The sequence below is a fragment of the Pelmatolapia mariae genome, linkage group LG5 (genome assembly GCF_036321145.2).
Source record: "Pelmatolapia mariae isolate MD_Pm_ZW linkage group LG5, Pm_UMD_F_2, whole genome shotgun sequence".
Classification (NCBI taxonomy): domain Eukaryota; kingdom Metazoa; phylum Chordata; class Actinopteri; order Cichliformes; family Cichlidae; genus Pelmatolapia; species Pelmatolapia mariae.
In genome coordinates, this window is record NC_086231.1 from 30,765,017 (window position 1) to 30,785,229 (window position 20,213).

General features: G+C 42.4%; 1 protein-coding gene across 6 annotated transcripts in view; it reads right to left on the reverse strand.

The window, feature by feature from the left end:
• Positions 1-3,253: 3,253 nt before the first annotated feature.
• Positions 3,254-20,213, reverse strand: part of frmd4ba (FERM domain containing 4Ba) — a 42,269-nt gene continuing 25,309 nt past the window's right edge. For 2 of the 6 annotated variants that reach the window (XM_063474756.1, XM_063474750.1), the window contains exons 8-24: positions 19,449-19,532; positions 18,603-18,668; positions 18,036-18,093; positions 17,508-17,594; positions 12,344-12,420; positions 10,791-10,929; positions 9,500-9,641; positions 9,269-9,402; positions 9,073-9,189; positions 8,443-8,671; positions 8,247-8,303; positions 8,024-8,159; positions 7,024-7,188; positions 6,168-6,928; positions 5,938-6,064; positions 5,347-5,563; positions 3,254-4,374 (exon numbers count right to left, since the gene is read on the reverse strand). In XM_063474756.1, the coding sequence (XP_063330826.1) occupies positions 4,318-4,374; positions 5,347-5,563; positions 5,938-6,064; positions 6,168-6,928; positions 7,024-7,188; positions 8,024-8,159; positions 8,247-8,303; positions 8,443-8,671; positions 9,073-9,189; positions 9,269-9,402; positions 9,500-9,641; positions 10,791-10,929; positions 12,344-12,420; positions 17,508-17,594; positions 18,036-18,093; positions 18,603-18,668; positions 19,449-19,532 (2,653 nt within the window). In that variant the 3' untranslated portion in view covers positions 3,254-4,317. Of the gene's footprint in view, positions 4,375-5,320; positions 5,564-5,937; positions 6,065-6,167; positions 6,929-7,023; positions 7,189-8,023; positions 8,160-8,246; positions 8,304-8,442; positions 8,672-9,072; positions 9,190-9,268; positions 9,403-9,499; positions 9,642-10,790; positions 10,930-12,343; positions 12,421-17,507; positions 17,595-18,035; positions 18,094-18,602; positions 18,669-19,448; positions 19,533-20,213 lie in introns of all 6 variants that reach the window. The other 4 variants (XM_063474751.1, XM_063474753.1, XM_063474752.1 and 1 more) reach the window with 4 other exon arrangements.

Consider the following 20,213-nt stretch of genomic DNA (forward strand, 5'->3'; position numbering starts at 1 on the left):
CTGCTGGGTTTTCCCCCCTTTTTGTACTTCAGCGCTGATTTATGTCCTGCGGTGCTTCATCAGCATCCATATTGTGAAACTTGGACGAGTGAGTATAAGCACCGGTGGCAGTCTAGTCAAGTAAAGTCATGTCTCAGAGGGCACAGTGGAAGCCCTTGTTCTAGCTGCTGATGCAGCTGCTGCGAAGATCGTATCGGCACGTGCGCTGCTGCACACCCAACAGGTGTGTGTGTGTGTGTGTGTGTGTGTGTGTGTGTGTGTGTGTGTGTGTGTGTGTGTGTGTGTGTGTGTGTGTGTGTGTGTGTGTGTGTGTGTGTGTCTTTGGTCTTTTCTTCTTCACGGTCTCTCCAGGAGTGAGGCCTCTTTTACACTCTACAATACCAAAATCTTGTTTCTGTGCATTTCTGGGCAAAAACTAGCTGCTTTCACCTGCTGCGCGCTTCCTGCACGGGACACTGAGCAATGTACAGTACACAGTGCTTGTTGTTGCATGGTTACGCGTACTTGCTGTGCTGCCTTCCACTTGACCCCTGCGTCCCCACCCCCACCCCCCTCCTCTTCCCTGAGAGGCTTTGGCTTGTGGCTAGCTAAGCTGGTTAGCTAGCCTCATAACTCAAACAGCCTGTCATTCAGCAGATCTCGGCTGCTTAGACCTACACCACAGCCGATCATGTGACCCATTAATGATGACCCACCATGACCTGTGCAGTCTGCTGTATCCTCATGTGAGCTGTTCCACCTTCCTGTTTGTCCACGTTGTTTTGTTTTTTTTTTGTTGTTGCCTCCTTTTGAAGGAAGAGACAGGAATGAGCTGTGAGAGCATGTGACCTGGTCAGCTAATCCAGTCGTTCACCTTTCACAGCTTGTCAGAGTCATTACTCCCTGAATCCTGGGGAAGTTGCAGGATTCGGGGAGTAAGCACAGCATGATTTCAAGCCATTTTAATCTCAGTTTGGCTGAGCCCTGTGGCTGCTCAGTTTAGTGTTTCATGTGTGACACTTCCTGTGTGTGCTACCATTGGGAACTTTGTACATTCTATATTTAATAATCACTCAGTGTACAGCTGGTCTATTACAGTCTTTATCATATAACTGCCTGCACTGACGAAAATCAAGGATTAATGAAAAAAGTGAAACTGAACTAAAACATATTAGTTCAGGCTGTAATGCGGAAACAAGAAGCTGAAAGGTCCTAAAATGGACAGCCATGGAGCTTAGGGGATTTGGTGAGTTTTTCTTTTGCTTGAACTTATTTACACAAAAGAAAATGTATACAAAAGATGGACACCACGCCACCATGACGCCACCCATTGTTTATTGAAGTCCAGTTGTCAGGCATCGAGCGTAGTGTTTCCACCATCGCCATTGTCGTTTTGGAAACAGACTTGCTGAGTGAGGGGCGGACCTGACAGAAAATCGACGGACAGTACCCACTCATGAGTTGTCATACACAAAATATGACCGTTATACTGGTTATATTACCTATATAAAGTAAGGCTGCCCAGTAGGCGTGTCATTTTGCACTTGGATCACTGTCCTTCGGGAGCGGTTTGAAATTTCTGTTCCCATTGTTGATTGTAACAAATTTGTAGTTTATTATAGTTCATTTCAGTATTTTCACACTGCTTGTAACTGCCACTTGACCTCATTCAGTTGCAAACTGATAGCAGACTGACTCCATCTTATCATTTTATCACCACTTCGAGGCACCAAAGACTTTTTGAAGAAGCCAACTGACAGCAAGTGGTTGTAGACATGGTCCCTGTCTCCGAAGCGACCCCATCAAGGACACGAAGTGAGGAGTTCATTACACACATTCATGATAATTTGGGTTGTGCTGCAGTCTCCAATCACTCTCTTCCCTAGTTTGCCCCCAGGGTTGTTTTTCCCATAAGCCTCTATGCAGAATGCAGGTTTAAGGCACTTCAGGATCCAGGAGCTATGTCGATCATTTATGTACAATCTATGGTTCACATGGTAATCTAATACACTATTCAACACTGTTTAGTGCAGGTTTAAATCAGAAACCATTCAGTCAATGAACTTGTAATGCAGATATTTGATGCCAGTACTTCCAGTACTTGACAGGTTTCAATACTTTGCGTGACTGACGTTTCCATTAGTCGCACAAGTATTGGAGTCCATGCACAGCCTTAATCCACTCTGCATTACAAGAGTTTTGTGTGTTGCGTTTTAGATAAAGAGAAAGTCAATAGAAATCTATTGTTTATGTAGTGAAGTGTCAGCTGGAACAGCCTCCCATGATGTCTAACTACAGCTGGTTTGGCGCGGCCAAGACAGGGAGACAGCTGGATGAAGAGCTCTCCCCCTCTTTCGCTGCCCGAGGAGCTGGAATTGTCCAAGACCTCCCTTGAGCTTGCTCAAGAAGCATAAAACTGAGAGGCACTCTGAGCAAGGAAAGCTGCTCAACTCTGGCCATCTTAAAGAGGGGACCCGAGGCAGGATACATCGATAGAAAATGTGCGGCAGCACAGGAAGGAAAGGAAGGGGAATGGTTGTGAAAGGTTATAGTACAATGTGAAGGGAGGAGGGCTCGGATAGCATGTGTAAAACAGACTTCTCATAACATGAATGCCTGCAGGGAGGGTTTGATGCTATAAACACTAGCTTGTCAGTCACACAGAAGACACAAGGAGAGGTTTTATAGCCCATAGTGGGTGTGACAGCCTTTAAAGACTGGTTTGGTCGGTTTACAGCTTAAGAACCCGCACACACAAAAAAGTGCCTGGTTACACAGCAAGGCAGTGAGAAAGTACAGCAGAGCGACAGAACTCTGCAGAGCAGTGCGTTTCTAAAACCGGCTCATTTATTCATACTTGACTGTCATTATGAGTGATTGCAGCTCTGTATTCATTCATCCTTAGACGCTCGAAAGAACCCCCCCCCCCCAGTACTTTAGAGTTATCTCTCTCACTATAATCTGCTTCCTTGAATGAACACCAAATAAGCAGCTTCCAAACCATTTATATATGGAAAACTCATTTGTGTTGTGTTCTTCAGTCATTAAATGTAAATGACACTTTAGGTTTTTCTACCTATTTTCCTTCTGGAAGTGGTGATTATTGCACTTTTATACTCAATTTCATTAACTGAATTGGCCCAGCAGACGTTCATTTAGCTAATTCACAGGATTTGGATTTAAATCCTGTGTTGTCCTGCACTAAGGGGGATAAGACGCTTCGAAGGCTCAGTTTTAAATAAATATCACCCACAAACAAAAGCACTGGGAAATTCAATTTTTTTAATCCAAACCATTGCAATTATACAAATTACTAAGAACCAGCTTAACAATAATTGTTTACTATATATTACATGCTTTTCAAATACATAAAAATGCTCTAAAATAATAAAAAAAGACTAAGCCAGTGTATTTACATACCAACATTTACACAGTTTTAATCTCTTGAGAGAAATTCGGAGCACCAGTCCATGATTTCCAGCATGGATGAAATAACCATGTTCAAAACAAAACAAAACTGGATTTTCTGTCTTCCCACAGAGGCAGTAATATTCGAAACTGGTGACTCAGGTAATACTTAAGTGGTGCAACAAATAAGCATTTGGCTTAATTATGGTGTAAGTACTGACAGTGAAGCAAACTGAATACTTTGTAAATGACAAACGAGTGTAGAGACCGGAACGGTAACAGATGTTGTAATAGAAACGTGGATCAGGTGACTGCAGAATGTTCCAGGAAGTAGCCTTTTCTCTCGACTCCTATTTAACGAGTTCAGTGCTTCATTAATGACCTTATAAATCCGTGTCTAATCCTTCATGGTTACAGTGTTCATATGTGTGTGCAAGTAGCACAACAGGATCAGTCATGTTCTTTGTTCATTGCCGCTCGGTATCCTCTTAGAGACAGTTTTAGTCCTTGGTTCAGTATCTCTAAAGAGTAATGCTATACCCTTTGCTATACCATTCAGTCCACTGCAGGGCTTGGTATAGTTTCAGTGCACAGGTCCCATCACTACAAACACTCGCAACCCCATGATTAGACACCCCAATGGGGTTCTTGTTGTGATTTAAAATACAGGGATGGGCATCAGTTTGGCAACTGCGTTCAAGAGATACAGAAATGAGAATACTTCATTTAACGTGCTGAGTTCCACAGAAGTTAAATTCCTTCATTCTTTGGGTTCCTTTTACAAGGAAATTACAAAACAGGTAAGTGCAGTTTAAGGCACAGTGACGTTTTGTCAAGGTGAAGATTTTGCACAGTTGTAAGGTATCCGGCTAAACTATTGTTCCTGGTTTTGAGTCTTCATGCCAGTAAAGCTGTTCTTCGGGGTCCATGTTAGTGTGCATTTGGCTGTTGATGTGGGAGTCCATTTGGCTGACATCTATATAGGATCTGTAATGAACACACAAAACAAACACATTAGGCTGCAAACTGCTGACTGTGACTGACTACGGGGTTAGAATGGATTAACCCTGGGCTGTGCGTCTAAACTACAAAGGTAATATGTCAATATAAAACAGCAATGTGAGCCATCACCTGTGTTTCAGATATTGTAATGTGAATGCTGATTTCAAACCCAGGGTCAAACATTCTCACCCAGTTATAGGGCTGCACACAGACACAATAGCTGTCTATACACAAACACATGGCCTTCCAATGCAACAGTGCTCAGGGGTCACATTTTCCCTTTGCCACACAAGTGCTCTCCCACCACCACGAGGCACCAAAGTTCGTCAGTGAAATCAAATGATCTGGTGCTTTCTGTCAGTCCCTGCTATGCATAAAAATTAACACATCACCATCACCACGTGGGGTAGTTTTTACACTTTCTCACCCTTTCTTCTCTCCTGTGACTTTGATTACTGGGGGGGAGGGGATAATTTTCCTGGTCAGTAGCATAGGAAGCACCACCACACCTCTCTAAATACCCAGGGGGGCATGCCATCCTATCACATCCTCGCCACTCAAACTCTGGGAGACATCTGTGCATGAGAGGGGGCAAAGGTCAGTGGTGAATGGAAGCACATGGGCAAAGAGTGGAGGGAAAAAACAAACAAACAAAAACAAACAAAATCTTGACAGTAAAGGAAGACTGCGGAGAAATGTGACCACTGCATGACAATGTGGCAGTTGAGGAGGAAGTAGGACAAGCATATTTATATATTTTTTCTTAAGGAAGCCATGCAATCACAGTATCAGACATGACACTGAATGATCAGTCAAACATCTCAAAAATGCAAAGTTCACTTCAAAACATCAACAAGCAGACTCACGAGTCAGACTGCGGACACACTAAAAGAAGCAACTGCACGGGGTCTGGCCGATGCTGTTTACTTACTACGAGCTACCTTTAGAAAAAGACACCTTACTGAGCCTGTGCCCTCTGGAGGATTGTGGCTGCGCAGGGCTGGAGGCCACCTGCCTGACCCGACAGCCAGGGGAGTAGTAGGAGGAGGGGGAGGAGGAGGGAAAGGAAGAAGAGGGCAGGGAGGAAGTGGAAGGATAACCAGAGGAGGAAGAACTAGCAGGGATAAAGGCACAGCGCCTTTGGCCATCAGGGCTGTGCCAGGAGTCGCCATATCTATAAGAGAGCAGGGGCCAGTGGACAGTTAGGGAGAGCAGAACCATTTTTAAGCTCTTAGGAGGAACTGACTGCGGGCAGCACAGATCCTCTAATCCCATCACTGAATACGGCTGTGAAATTAAACACTGGCCTGTTTGTGGATTCAGTTTCATAATTTATAGGTGAAGGTAAAGAAAAGATGACATTGGCAACACATTATTTCACATTGCTGATGGGTGTAAGGGATAAAAAACCAAATAGCAGCTCGTCTTTTCTGTAGCCATCCCCTCTAGGTAATTAAACACTAGCGCTTAACTCTGAGGATAAGAAGGATCAGGGAGTGGCTTATTGGATAAGTAGAAGAGCTGAGGGCCAGGTTTTTTTCCTCTTACCTGCTGTGGGTGGAGTGGGCGTAGGAGGCTGTGCTGTAAGAGTAAGACTGCGGTGCATGCACGGGCATGTCATATTCCAGCATAGCACTGCCGGTCATGTGACTGTGCCAGTTTCCACTGGAGGCCACTGAGGACATTGCAGAAAAATGGTACAAGTCAGAAAACAACCCACCAACATGTAGAACCAGTGTTAGAAACATAAATCAGAGGACATTGTGAAATTGTCTAACCTGACGAGTAGGAAAAGTTCCTGCTGCTGTAGGCTTGTGGTGCATGCGTGGTTGGATAGCCCAGACTCTGCTGGGAGCCTCTGTCATACTCATAGTCGTACGCAGCCTGTTTTTGTGCAGTGTTGCGTTTGTACCAGCCTCTCAAGTGTTCAGCCACCAGGGCCTTCTGGATGTTCTTGTTGATCTGTTCGTTGCTTCGAGGTACTGGACGCTGCCTGGATGGCCGTATAGTGGCGTACACGTTCTGCGATGCACCGTCTATCTCGTCGTTACCGTACTGACCATACACACTGGGGCTTTGATAAGCTGTTTGGCTGTGGTGGTAGGAAGGGTTAACATTATAGTGTCCCTCCATTTCATTGTCGTAAACATAGGCTCCATTGGAGTAAGGCTCCGGTTCTGGGTAGTTGGGATAGCCTGTGACATAGTAGGCTGTTGTGGTGGGCCGAGCCCGAGGCTGGTAGGCATAGCACCGAGTGTCTGGCTGAGCCAGGTTGGGCATGCTGCCCGTGTTGGCGTACATGTCTTTTCTGTGGCGCCCGCGCACTCTGCGCCCGTGGGTGTGGTTACCAGGGACGCTGTATTCCACACTAGACTGGCTTGTGTAGGAGGAACCGTCATCGAGCATTTCGGTGCTGTTGCTGCGTCGAGCTGACGGGACAGTCAGTGTTGGCATGGTTGGTTTGGTCTCGATCATGAGCTGAGACTGTGACTCCAGACTCCCGCTACGCTGGCGGAAGTGTTGTGGAGAATCCTCTGATCTGCAATTAAAATTAAAGTTTAGTGAACGCAATGCATAAGAGCCATTTATGAAGTGGGTCTTCAAAATAATGAAAGAAATACATAAAGCTCATACCTCAGCTGTGTGCTGCTGTATGCGTTGCGGGTGAGGAGGGGAGTGGGTGGCATGCTTCGGGCATCACGTGGCTGCCTGGAAGCTGCTTTACATGGGCTGCTGTAGACTGATAAGGTGTCATTGTGACTGTAATGGTGTGCTTCCTGGTCTTGGTCATAATGTAATCTAGAACACAGATAGGAAATATGTTCAGATGATTAACACCACTATCTTCTCGACAATAAATCTAGGAAAGGCAGAAAAAAAAAGAAAGGAAAAAAAAAACAAACAACAACAAAAAAAAACAGGGTTTGCTTGACTGCGGCACTTTAGTCATTCCTTACACCTGAATGAGTTCCACTGCATAGACCATTAATCTTTTCATGCAGCAGCAAGCATTATGACTTTTTTCCCCCCTTCTTTTAAATGAACCTGAGAGTAAAACATCACCCGCACCACTCTAAACACTAACGCGGTAGCTGGTGTTTAAACAACATTTCCAGCACCACCTTCTGTTTCCCTTTTCCTCTCAGCTTGGGATTGTTGTTTGCTCCTTTACAGGCAGAGACATGTTGTTTTTTCATCTATTTTTAACGCCGATGTGTTTGGGCTGATAAGCAGACTGTTGGAGAGGCAGGAGAAGGAGGGAGGAGGTTGACTGTCAGGAATGTAGCTCTGGATCTACTCTACAGGTCTGTACTAGCTTCATGCTTCAGGCCCCTGGAGAAACAACAGGCATTGCGTATCTCCACAGAAAAACAGTTCAGCCATGTTTCCCTGTCATCAGTCATCATACCCATCAATCCAGCGGTTCTCTCCACTTGCCTACACGTATCTTTGTTTTTATTTTCTTGCATTTTACACGCATACTTCCAACTGCCTGTGTGTTGAGCGCTGCCAAAAAGTGACAATACTGTGTCTGAATAGAGTTGTGTAGCTGCTCATAATCAGCCTCCTCTTCAGTCACAGTGTGAGGACACTAATAAAGTATGCTCAATGAGTGTGGGTGCTGGTCGCATACCTGCTGTCTGCGAGCTGGTCATTGGTAGAAGCTCGTCTGTCTTTGTTGTAATGAGCATCCAGAGTGTCTGCGTGGTGTGGTCTGGGGGAGTATTGGACTGAACGAGACCGCTGCCTCTGGGAGCCAAGCTCATCATCTGGGAGTGAAAAGTCATTGTTTTAAGTATAACTCATTCATAAATGAGATGGGGATTAGGAAGCACATGCACACTGAGCACACTAACCATCATCCAGAGTGAGGCTGTCAGATAGCGAGCTGAGTTCTGAAGGTTGGGGATCATCTGGTCAGAGGACAGAGAGAGACAAGTGTTCTAAGAAATGTCTCTGATATTATTATTCACAGTCTTGTCTCACTATGACTAATGTTCTACAAGCTCTGATATGCAAGTATGTGTCACTGCCACTGTTCATGAAATCTACCTCGTAAGATCAGTGAGGCTCTCTGAGTGGGTTTCTGTCCTTTTTTGACCCTGTAGTCGTTGATCTGCTTCTCAATCTCTTCCAGGTTTCTCATAGCGTCAAGATAGTTGTGTTTCCTCTTCCTTTTCACAGTCTTGCACAGGTCAGCCTCATTGGCTAGCTTCATGGCTGCTTCCACAATCTTTTGCTGCAAGGCAAACCGACTCTCCAGATTCCTCAGATGTGGATCCTGTAGGAAAACACAAGACTGACACAGTTAATGGGGACTTTCCAAAAAACACACAGATCTTGTCGGAGCAGAGGCACCCATATGAACAAAGAAACAGACATAAAGCACTCAAAGAGAAAAACACAAATTTATCTAAAGACATCAGTCTTTTAGTGTCGTTTTATATATTCATCTTTAGTTAAAGACAGAAACTAGGTACAGCTCCCCATAAGAGTCTCATATGATATGTTACACAATGTAGGCCTCAAAAACAGAACTGAACTCCAAAAGCCTCACTTTAAAAAGTCAGCTGATCTAAATGAGCCGTAGCTAAACAACAACAGTGGGGCAATAATGGTGTTTCAAGTGTCACAGCAGCCTCACACAGCAAAACCACAGCACAAACAAATATCTGCATTCACCTCATCATAGGGGAAAAGATCATCCAGTTTGAAGGCTGTCCCAACACGCCGTCGCACTTGAGGAACCTTCTCACCTGTGGCCAGGGGATATTCCTTAGGCAATCTTCCTGTAAGCTCCTGCAAATGAGAATAGCAGCCAGAAGTCAGCTGAGAATTTGACACTTTTGGAAACAAATCCAGTAAGACAGACACTCACAGCTTCTCTTAAACAGATCTTTTTCAGTTCTTCAAGTTTCGCTGACAGTTTGTCTTGAAGTTCCTTTTCCTTCTTTTTTAATTCAGTGATCTTCTCTTTCTTCTGTTCCTCGCTGACTTCAGAGTCAGCAGAACCTGGAACAGGGACAAAATAAATAAAAAAAAATAATACATTATCACCTATCAATCTGATGTAGAACAGAAGTCATTATTTGATTATCTGTCTGCTTACCAGTTGAGATGAGGCTTCCATTGCTGGCCATTATTAGGTGATTTTTGCTCTCAATACTGGAAAGTTTAGTGATCCGGGGGGCGGAGATCTCAGTGAGGTCTACTGCGATGTCTCCTGAACTCCTGGTAGTGGTCATCTTTGACTGTAAGTGAGGAAAGAGAAGATTAGGAGGAGAAAAGGGAAGGTGATAGTATTTAATTTTATTGATAGCACAGTACATCGTGACGGCTGCAGTTGCATGCTAAATATTTATCATCAATCAGTGTTGACTTCCTGCGCATGGCATCAAACCTGACATGCCATGCGCCTCCAAGACATAGCCTGAATAACTTCATATAACTGCAACCGCACACACTCAACCATCTTAACTATGAAATGCACATAACACACATAACACCTGCCTCAGTGCTCAAGCCCAGTGTGAATTTCAGGAAGAGTTGAACACTTGTTCCAGGATCTTTGCTTTTAATTCACAGTGTATTTTACTTTTCTGTGCTTTCCAAACTAAATACTTTCTTTGTGCACATGTGCCTTTACCTTAAGCTACAAATAAAACAAAAATAGGTAAAATACTACAATTCTATAATGAATACTATATGCATAACATCATAAAAGTATTTCATGGGGTGCAATTTCAAGCACTTTGTGCACTTTCAGTTTCATTTGGCAAAAGTGAATTAGAGAGGGTCAGGTTACATGAATTATAACAGCTTTTACACTTAAGACCTAACAACCTCCCAACATAAAACTCAATGGCATGGAATCTGTTTACTTTAAAACTGGAAGCCCTCGATAAACCCTGAGTCAAGATATTTACTCTAGTCACGAGTAAGGGACACGGATCAGGCAGTGTATCACATGAAGAACAGTCATTGTTGTAAAAGGCTGTGACACAACAAACCGTTTAAACATCATTCGGTCACTGTTCAAACTGAAAAAGACTGGCAAGCTTTTCTTTGTTGCAATCCGTCTAGAGGTTACTCCTTTTACAGCCTATTGAAAATAGGTCAACACCACAAGACAAACTAAAAACATGCAAATAACAAGAAGATTTAGCATTCAAAATTTAAAAACTAAAAACAAGCAAAAAGTCCGTTATGGTCTCTTCAATCTTATGATTGACTCTACTCCAAGAAACCACCGTGCATATTCTCTAAACACATCAAACAGTGTAAATTACTGGTGTAAACTGGTGTAGACTGTTTCTTTGTGTTTCACAATAGAAAAGCTGGCAGACAGTGTGAACAAAGCAAAGTGAATCATGGAGGAGAAAAAACAGGCAGACACTCACTTTGCTTTGCTTCATGTCCAGGTAGAACTGGTGCTGACTGATGGCCATCACCCAGATGGTTTTAATCAGTGAATGGCTGGCATACCACGTGTGAATAACCAGGCCAGACTGTCCAAAGGTTCGCTTGGTCACTGTTCTTCTGTAGAAGATAAGATAGACATCCAATACGTGCTGTATTGCAGATACAATCTGTTTAATTGCTTAAATTCGAGTGCCTATAATATGTTCATTTAAAGATTCCTCATTTTATTTTGGGTGTGTACCTAAAGCCCAGTGTGCCCCAAATAGTCCCAGGAAATATAAGCCAAACTAATGCTGGTCTAAGATCTGTTGGCTGGTATCAACAGTATGAATCTGGTATGTATCCAGAAAAGACTACTCGTCACATCATCCCATAAAGCACAAGGTTTTCATCAACTTCCAAAATGTTTTGTTTTTCATGTATTTATATTACAAATATATATATTACAAGGGAATGACAGTAAAAAAGAAAAAAAAATCCAGCCAAGTTCAGCTTCCACTATAGCACAAAGAGAAAAAACAGTAACCCACAGCCAATTCTTATTTATTGTTTTCAAATCAATCTTTAAGTCATTTTTGATTGTCCCTCAGTATTACGGTGCTCACTTAGCTCTGGCCTGTGGGCAAATGATCAAATGCTTACGTCAGCCACATTAGCTCGCAGCATAGTGCAACTACAGACTCTCCTATTCTTGTGAGGACACTGTCATCAAAAACTAATCCACCGGGTGCTCAGTTTCTCAGAGAGCATTAAAAACTCCTAAAAGTCTGCTCTTACTGGCAGCAAAAGAACATGCTTTTTTGCGGACGAAACATTTTAAAGTCAGACCTAGCAGACACAGCTCTAGCAAGTTGGCGAAAATGAAGAATGCGAGGCAGTCATTCTATGCTTAAGGGCGTGCCAAACTAGCTGCTAGCTAGTTAACCTGATTACAGAGAGATAACATGGATAACACATTTATATGGGTACATAAAGGAAGTAAGGGCTCAAGTGTCAACGAAGCATTTCAAGTAGTTCAGCAACAGTGTTTGTTATCCAACTACAGATCCCGTTACATACATAACAGCTATATAACAAATCAAAGGAAATTAGAAATAACTAGACAGCACAAGGAGAACAAAAATATTATTAAATCTAATTAAAACTAATAATTAAAACTTCTAGATCTCTGTGTATAAATACACTAAGTAGATATGAGGAATAATTTTAAATCTGAAGCTGTCTGTTAGGTTTAATAATGGCTTTAACTGCTGTAAGTGGCACATTAAAGCTTGTGTTAAGGGCAGAGGGCTTATAACAACCTTAGAATAATAAACAGCCACTGAGCAGCAGGAAAAGACTCATTTAACAGACATGTTAAAAGGCTTTAACAAGGTGTCCTAAATGGGCCAGTGGCTGCAGATGACCTTCACAGTGTGTAAGGTGTAGGATAAGGAAGCAAGAGCAATTGCTAAAATGGGAACACTTCAGAATACAAGAAAAGCAGCTATTAGGTTAAGTGAAGATAAAGTAAGTGGGTTTGTCTTCTGACCTGTGTGGATCGTTCACTTCCACTGAAAACTTCTTCTCACGGAAATACAAATTCTCCAACTGCTTCCACTGAAACAACTGCAGAGACACAGAGAGGGTTCGGCGGAAAGGAGGGGAAGGGACAGACAGAGATAGATTACACATCACTGGGCACACATCAGCCAACACAACACTACAGAAATATGGATTTACATTACATGAACAAAAAAAAGCTTTCCATACAAGAGGAATCAATACCACCAAAAGATACTAAGCAGAGAGGCAGGCATCTAGAAAACTGGCTTAGATTCAGTCACAGCAGCCTGCCTGTGAAGACGGTTTATAACGTATACAAAATAACTGCTCAAGTCATGAATGGGACTCAGTGGGCCAGCCAGTCAGGTGTAAGTTCAGGCTAACAAAAGAGTAATTATGAAGCTGCTGCAACTGCAGGAACAAAACTGTGCCAGGCAGCAAGCCAGCTTTTCATTTCTCTCTGTTGAAGAGAACAGGCACGACTTCTCTGTGTCAGAAGAAACATCTGTTCTACCGATACTGAAACAACTCACTGAAACAACAGATTTATAGTTTGTTGCCTTTCAAGAACTCTTCTCTGCTCATGTACAGGAAAAAAATAATAAGACCAAAACAATGGGGCTGATACCAACTCACAAGACAAGGACTGAAACCCCCCATTGTACAAAAACGTGTATATATATATATATATATATATATATATATATATATATATATATATATATATATATATATATATATATATATATATATATATATATATATATATATATATATATATATATATATATATATATATATACACACACACACACACACACACACACGCTTTTCGGGATAAGAATCCCTAAAGGCATACTGATTTTCACAGTTTATTCTCAGTAAAACAAGTACAGCACATCACAGCAGTGACAGACACAATGCTTTACACATTACAAAGAGCACAGCACACTAACAGTCTAGAGAAGAGCACAAAGATACTAAAACATGCCAACTTAAAGATTATTTAAATCAGCCTGACAGGTAACTAATGGACACCACAACATGGCTTACCGTGAACGTTGTATCTGTGCTTATCAAATCTCTGAGGAATTCTCTGGACTTGTATTGAATCCTTTGACTTTCCCACAGGGCTTGAGCTTCCTCGAACAATACTCTCTCTTGTCTGTTGTGAAGCCAGATAGGTGTTGCAAGAGTTTTGGTTGAGATAGCCACGCCCCCCCTCCCCCCCTCCTTAACCCCAACCCCTCCTCCACCTCTCTCTCCTCCTATGATAGCAGGGACACCTCCTGCAGCCTTCAGTGCTTAGTACTGCTCTGCACTCTCTTTTTTCCCCCCTTCTCTTCTACGCAGCTCTCTTCCTTTTCAGTCAAACCAGATAAACAGGTTGTACACAACTATTTGATGAACCAGATATTTCACCTTTGCTCCGCTTACTGTCACTCACAGACATTTAAATGCCCCACACTAAATGTGGGAAGTGCTCTGCTGCCCTTACTGTAAACAGAAGACAGAGTCATGTATAATAATCCACTACAGCCATCTCCCCCACCAAGAAAACATGCTGGCAATAAGTAACTTTGGGCTAATCATTAATAGCAGTGGCTTTCTTTGCCATTGTGAGAGCAAGTGAGCACACAGCATGGCCCAAATTACCCTACAACCTGAGCCTACAATACTGAAACTGTACATAAATGCTTAGTTCAAACAGGGTATTCCAGCATGGCAGATCATTCCACTAAATACTGCACTCCTTGCCCTTAATTAATAAAGCAAAGCAGCTGGTAGGTACATTTAAAGACCTAATTTTCTTCTGGAGGTCCTCACGCCAATTACCACTGTCTAGTCACCACCATTTAGCATCAATCACACAGTAACAACTGATACTTGTGTTGGCTCACTCATTCTGCTAGAGAAACTCCACACCTGTGTGCCAGCGCATAATAAAACTCTGAGGTGGCTTCTGGTAGAACCACTGCTCGAAAAAATGTTAGAGATGTGACACACCTCAAATTCGGCAATCACAAGACCTCTCAAAGAGGAAACAGTCCATGAAATCACCCAGATCACATTTAGAGAAAGCAGAATCAGTTTGCTAAAACCAGAAAACTAACCGGAATTAACAGCACACAAAAATTTTCTGTCTTCATTTTCTGTCATCTTCCTTGTTTTTGCCAAATGTGTCATTACAGGCAGGTGGAAGTGTGCCAGAAATGCCTGTGGTTTCAGATGGGATCAGGCTGTTCTCATGGAGACACACCCACAAGCCCAAGGACCCCCAGGGCCACAAGTCCTCAAAAATCATACATGGATTTTAAAAAGGAGCCCTGACTCACATGCCAATACAGAAAAAGATCTGCCACACCCATCACAGAGTACGTCACATACCAGGGCTCTACTTGAATGGCAAACACTGCACATTTCCACGGCATGACACAACATGACACACAGCTCAAAGTTGTGATAAGCTGATAAAAATGTAGCTCCCGGAACAAAAAGCATCCTGTTTTATTTCATAACAGGAGTGAGGTGAGTTGAGTGAAAATAGGAAAAAACAAAAACAAAAACAAAAACACACACCATAGAAAAGAAGTTTGTTCAGTTTTTATCTTTCTTGAACAGAGCGTGAGAACACTTTTATACCCCCAGCTGACACTGTGTCTCGTAATGACTTGAAGACTGGTTTTGGTTCTGCTGGCTCATCGTATGTGTGGACCAGCATGCGGTCCCATTACATGAAGGGAGAGAGCCCAAGTGACGTAGAGAGAGAGAGAGAGAGAGAGACTCTCCTGGTTTAATTTAAGAAGAAATTAAATGTCGACTTGCCATCTGCCTGAGTCCCAGAAACAATTGTGGCGCTCCAGTTTTGCTCCTTCATATTAAAGCGTCACAGGCTTCCTAATTACAATTCTGCATCTTTTTCCTCCCGTTCCACATTCAGATCTTTGGGATACATAATCAGTGGTTGTTATCTACATGCTTATATACAGTTCCATTATGTATGTATAATGGAAGCGGGAGAGTATTCACTTTACTAAATATGTCACTTTTCTAAAGCACAGCAGGGAAAGGGGCCTTTTCAGTTTCAGGGTATTCGGTTAAGAGTGATCAAAGTGGCGTGTGTGCAAAGAAGATAATATTGGGTTAAGCTATCATAGCTGCTTTTTAGTTTTACTAGACTTATACAATCAAAAAATAAAAAAGCAGCACTGAGCAAATGTTTTGTCCTCTTTAAATCAGCACTACAACAATGGCAGCAAGTACTAATTTTCTGTTATCTATTTAATGAAAAACTGTTCAAAGCAACATTTTTGTGAAGGGAAAGCGTTCACACAGAATTGAAAATTGCATTTAAAATTGCTGTGATGGTCAACTGACCTCCCCTTAATACTAAAGTCCAGCACCTCGCCCACATCCGCAGATAACTGTTTTGTTTGATCAATTGTGTTCCCTCTGAGACACACACACACACACACACACACACACACACACACACACACACACACACACACACACACACACACACACACACACACACACACACACACACACCATAATGAATGTAGCATGGTGAGAGGGGATGGGCAGGAGGCAAGGAGGGATGGGATGGGTGGAATACAAGGGCTATGAACTAAGACAAGAATACTACCCGGATATAGAGACCTCCCTTCAAGGTAAAGGAAAATGAGGGAAGCAGAGGCTTCTAATTACCAGCAAGAACAACAAAAAGAGTTATTTAAAAAAAAAAAGAAAAAAAAAAAAGCCCCCCCCCCCCCCCCCCCCAAAACAGGAAACTCTAGAAGTTTTTATGCTCCTGCCCTGAGTAGAAGACTTAGAAAAGGCAGTCTTGCTTTGGATGAACATTTCCAACATCCCAAAATACAAATTCTACCTATCCACTTGGCTGTCGAGGAGCAAACTCTGGTCCCAAAGCTTTGCTGCTTCCCTGGAGCACCATAATTGCCCCTCCTATAGCACTGCTGGGAGAGCCACGCTGTGCGTCTGCCCATTAATGCCTTGCCTCAGTACTGCACACCCTGCTATGTCAACAGGTTCATGCCGTATAAAAGCAGCTATGATGAGACTAAAGAAAGAGGCCAGCGAAAATGCCTGGGTAGAACACTATTAAATGACACCTCCCAGACAAAGGAGACAACAATCACGGATACAGCTACACATTAAGAACGTTTGCCCTATAAGCAGGGAATCTTTAAACTGCAATGGATACTATACAAACTACATTATTACCAGAGTGATGTTTTAAGACACACACCACTACAAATTCAGTACAAGTTATAAGTATAATTTTAAAGCCACTAATCTTATAAAACTGGAGTAAGCTACAAATTATAGAAAAAAACTGCTTTGCAAGAGCTGTTATTTTTATTTACTTTAATAACACACTGGCCTGGTGATACGTTTTTAGAATTAATCAAAAAAGGACTATGACACACTATTTTTTCAAAGTGTAGGTCTTTGTGTATTTTACCACTTAAACTTAGCAAGCAGATTTTATAATCCATACCACTCTGCATTCCACTCCTGCTAATACTGGTCCATACTGCAGCCTTGAAAGCACTACGCACATACTGACACTCCAAAATATTTCCCCCCCTATCGGTGTTCCTCTTTCTCATGACTGGCATGGGAACCAGAGTCTTAATTACGCCTATTTACAGTCTGGATGGATCATTAACCAGCCAGCAATAAACACATGAGTGGAAGCAGAGTTTTCATCAGACAAAGCATTTCAATGACCCTCAATGCATCATACTTCCACAAACTTAAGAGCTTTCAACTTTACATTCGATGAGTGACTTGATCAAGTATTAAATAGCACTTGTAAGAAAGCCAGGTCTATTTATAAAGCCCACACCCTAAGCTAGTCTGAGTAACTTTACAAACCAAACAAAAGCAACAAACAAGTAAAACAAGTAAATTATAAATAGGAACGCAGATCCAAACCAAAATTTAACACATCCCTTTTTAGTCCAGGCTCTGTGTCTCCATAAAGTTTCATGCAATTTGGCAAAGTAGATTCATCTGACAAACAGATGAATGCAGTACAAGTATACCTTCACCAAAGACAGGACAAGAGAAAGAAGAGCAACTGTGGCAAATACAGCAGCTATAACGAGAGGTCAACCCACCTGTCGAGGTTTCAGCTTATCCTGCCAATCGTACTGGCCAATGCCTTTATAGCTGACTCCCAGCCACCACGGTATTCCTTGCTTGTCCTGCAGGAAAGCACACACATGCAAATAAACCACACTTTCACTGCTTAGAGGTAACTTTACTGGCGTGTCTAAAAAAAAAATAATAAAAAAAAAAGAGGCCTGTTACCAAAGCAATTACCCTGTTAGGCTCACAACAATTGCAACTCAAGAAGAGATCAAATACATTTAAGCTCTTAAAACTTCAACACTGCTGTTTGATCTCCTCACACACCTTGATTTAATTAGGTTTGGTAAGGGGGAAAAAAAGCAGTGCATGAATGTAAGAAAGTGAGAAAAGCTGAATGGATAGATTGCTGTCTTAGCTGAATCAAAAAGCTCACATTTCAACCATCATGGGAAAAAAAAGTAGAAATAGGGGTTAGATTGATGTGTTTAGATTAAAACAAGCTTACGTCTACATCTAATGTTAAGCTACTGTATGACACAGGGCACTGCCATTACCTTCACTGGGTAATAATGGACCCCATATGTTGGCAGGGACTCCACCAGGGCCAGATACCTTCAGTGAAAGAGGAACAGGTTAACAGGAATTCAGCCACTTACACTTCATCACTGTCATCTAGCTGCTGTAATACAACAGACTGAGTGGGATTTAAGCTACAGCCATTGAGAAGCCACAATCATTTGCAGTGGCAAGCTGATCGATTTGTTTCAGGGCTGTGACAGAGTCCATTGATCAGTTCAAGGGCAGAAATCATCGGAGTGTAAATGACCCAGGGTTGCACAGAATTACAGTCCTGGGAAAAACAGTGCAGGGCTGACACTCTCCCAAGGCTGGCTGGCAAACTGCCCACTCTAAGAGCACCTCCTCTAATTAATGACACATTCTGGCATGGTGACAGTCACCTCTTAAAACAACAGCCACTACAGAGCAGACATTTTAGGTTAAAGAGTAAGACCTGACGTAGAAGCTGCTGTAATGCAGAAGAGAAGTTCAGCTGTAAATCATTTTTAGTCACACACACACACACACACACACACACACACAAAGTTGTTTTCATGACTTACTGAACAATGGCTTGCCCTCTGGTCAGTCCTATCAGCTTCTTGTAATGTTCAATCACTTTTTCCTCACTGTAAACGGATAGATAAAACATTTAATGAATAATCCATCAAGTGTAGCATATTGAAGCCACAGAGGGATTGCTGTGCGAGGGCCATTTCTCCGACACACTTTCTGACTGCTCATGCAGAAAATGCAGTCTGGCCTACTGGCTTGCTAATGGCTCTCGTCTACCTCTCCTGCAAACGCCTCACATTTACATCCCATTGTAATCACTTCTTAACAGCCACACTGCAAACATACTGAAATTTAACACACAGAGAAAGCGAGAATGACAGACGCGAGAATGACAGACATGTGGTCACCCAAGCACCATAACAATGTAATTTTAATTAGGATATTAAACTGCTGTATCAGCTTCAGAGACTGCAGCAGCCTCAGATGACCAAGATAAGCAAGAGCAAAGTGGATTGAAGAGGCAGACAGTGATCTTTCAGACAGTCTGTGGCTGTCAGCACCTCCCAGTGCTTTCCAGGACTAATGAGCAAACGTAATTAACACGACCCAGACGCTAATGAGTCACCCTGTCAGAGGAAAAAGCTTCTGACAATAAGAGGCTAGGTCTGCATTCAACCTTGACACCTAAAAAAGCTCATCAGTAGAGTTAACTGCTGCGTTCAACCAGGCGTTGCTGACCAGTGAGCAGATTTGTTAGAGTAAATTGTGAAGAAAGGGGCTGTGGTGTTGGCTGAAACCTAAGTTTCTTTGGTGCTAATCCGAAACTACTTAATCATTCATCATCCTCGTGCATTTTGTGGTTTCCTCAGACCACAAGATCTCAGATATCTTACCAGTAATTGAGAGACGGGTGTTCCCTTAATACTCTGGTGGGCAGGACTGGTAGCTGTTTCAGGTCTGATGTAGCAGTTTCAGCACTGGAGTGGGAAAAAAAATTCTGTTAATTTACAGTAACTTACAGAAAAAAGTTACTGTGCTATCCTTTATTGCTGGCAGTGTGACAGTAAAGCACCAAAACTGCACCGATTATTGCCTGTCAACACACAATAGTGTACAAGACTTCCTATGCATGGGAATCATGCTTAGAAGTCCAAGGTATCCTGTTTTGGCCTTAAAGTAAGTGGCCTGGGCCAGAATGTTGACCATGAGTAAAGCAAATTTCAGTGTTTACGCAAAAATCTCAGCCCAAAGTCTAAAAATGTGTCGAGAACATTTCTCCACATGTTCGGACTTTCACAGTGTGTTTTGGATTTCTATCTTAAGGCATGGCAGCAATAACTCAACCTTGTAGATCTTTAGAAAAGGTGCACTGTCAGGATATTGTTTTCATCTTTCTTATCTGAGGTAGAAAGAGTATAACATCACGCCAAGACAAAACTTGGGCTTTATTCATGTCTTGCCAGACTTAATTTGCGCAGCACATGCAGAGCTTTTAAGTCACAAAGGGCTTGGAGAAAAATAATCTCTTAAAAAAATATCAAAGCCGTTCTATGCAGGTTCTCCGCAGTAAGCCACTTCAGTTATGTAATTTACTGCAGGTAAATAATAGTATATCGATTCCTCTTCACGGGTAAGCCAAAGAAGGGGTGCTCTCATGC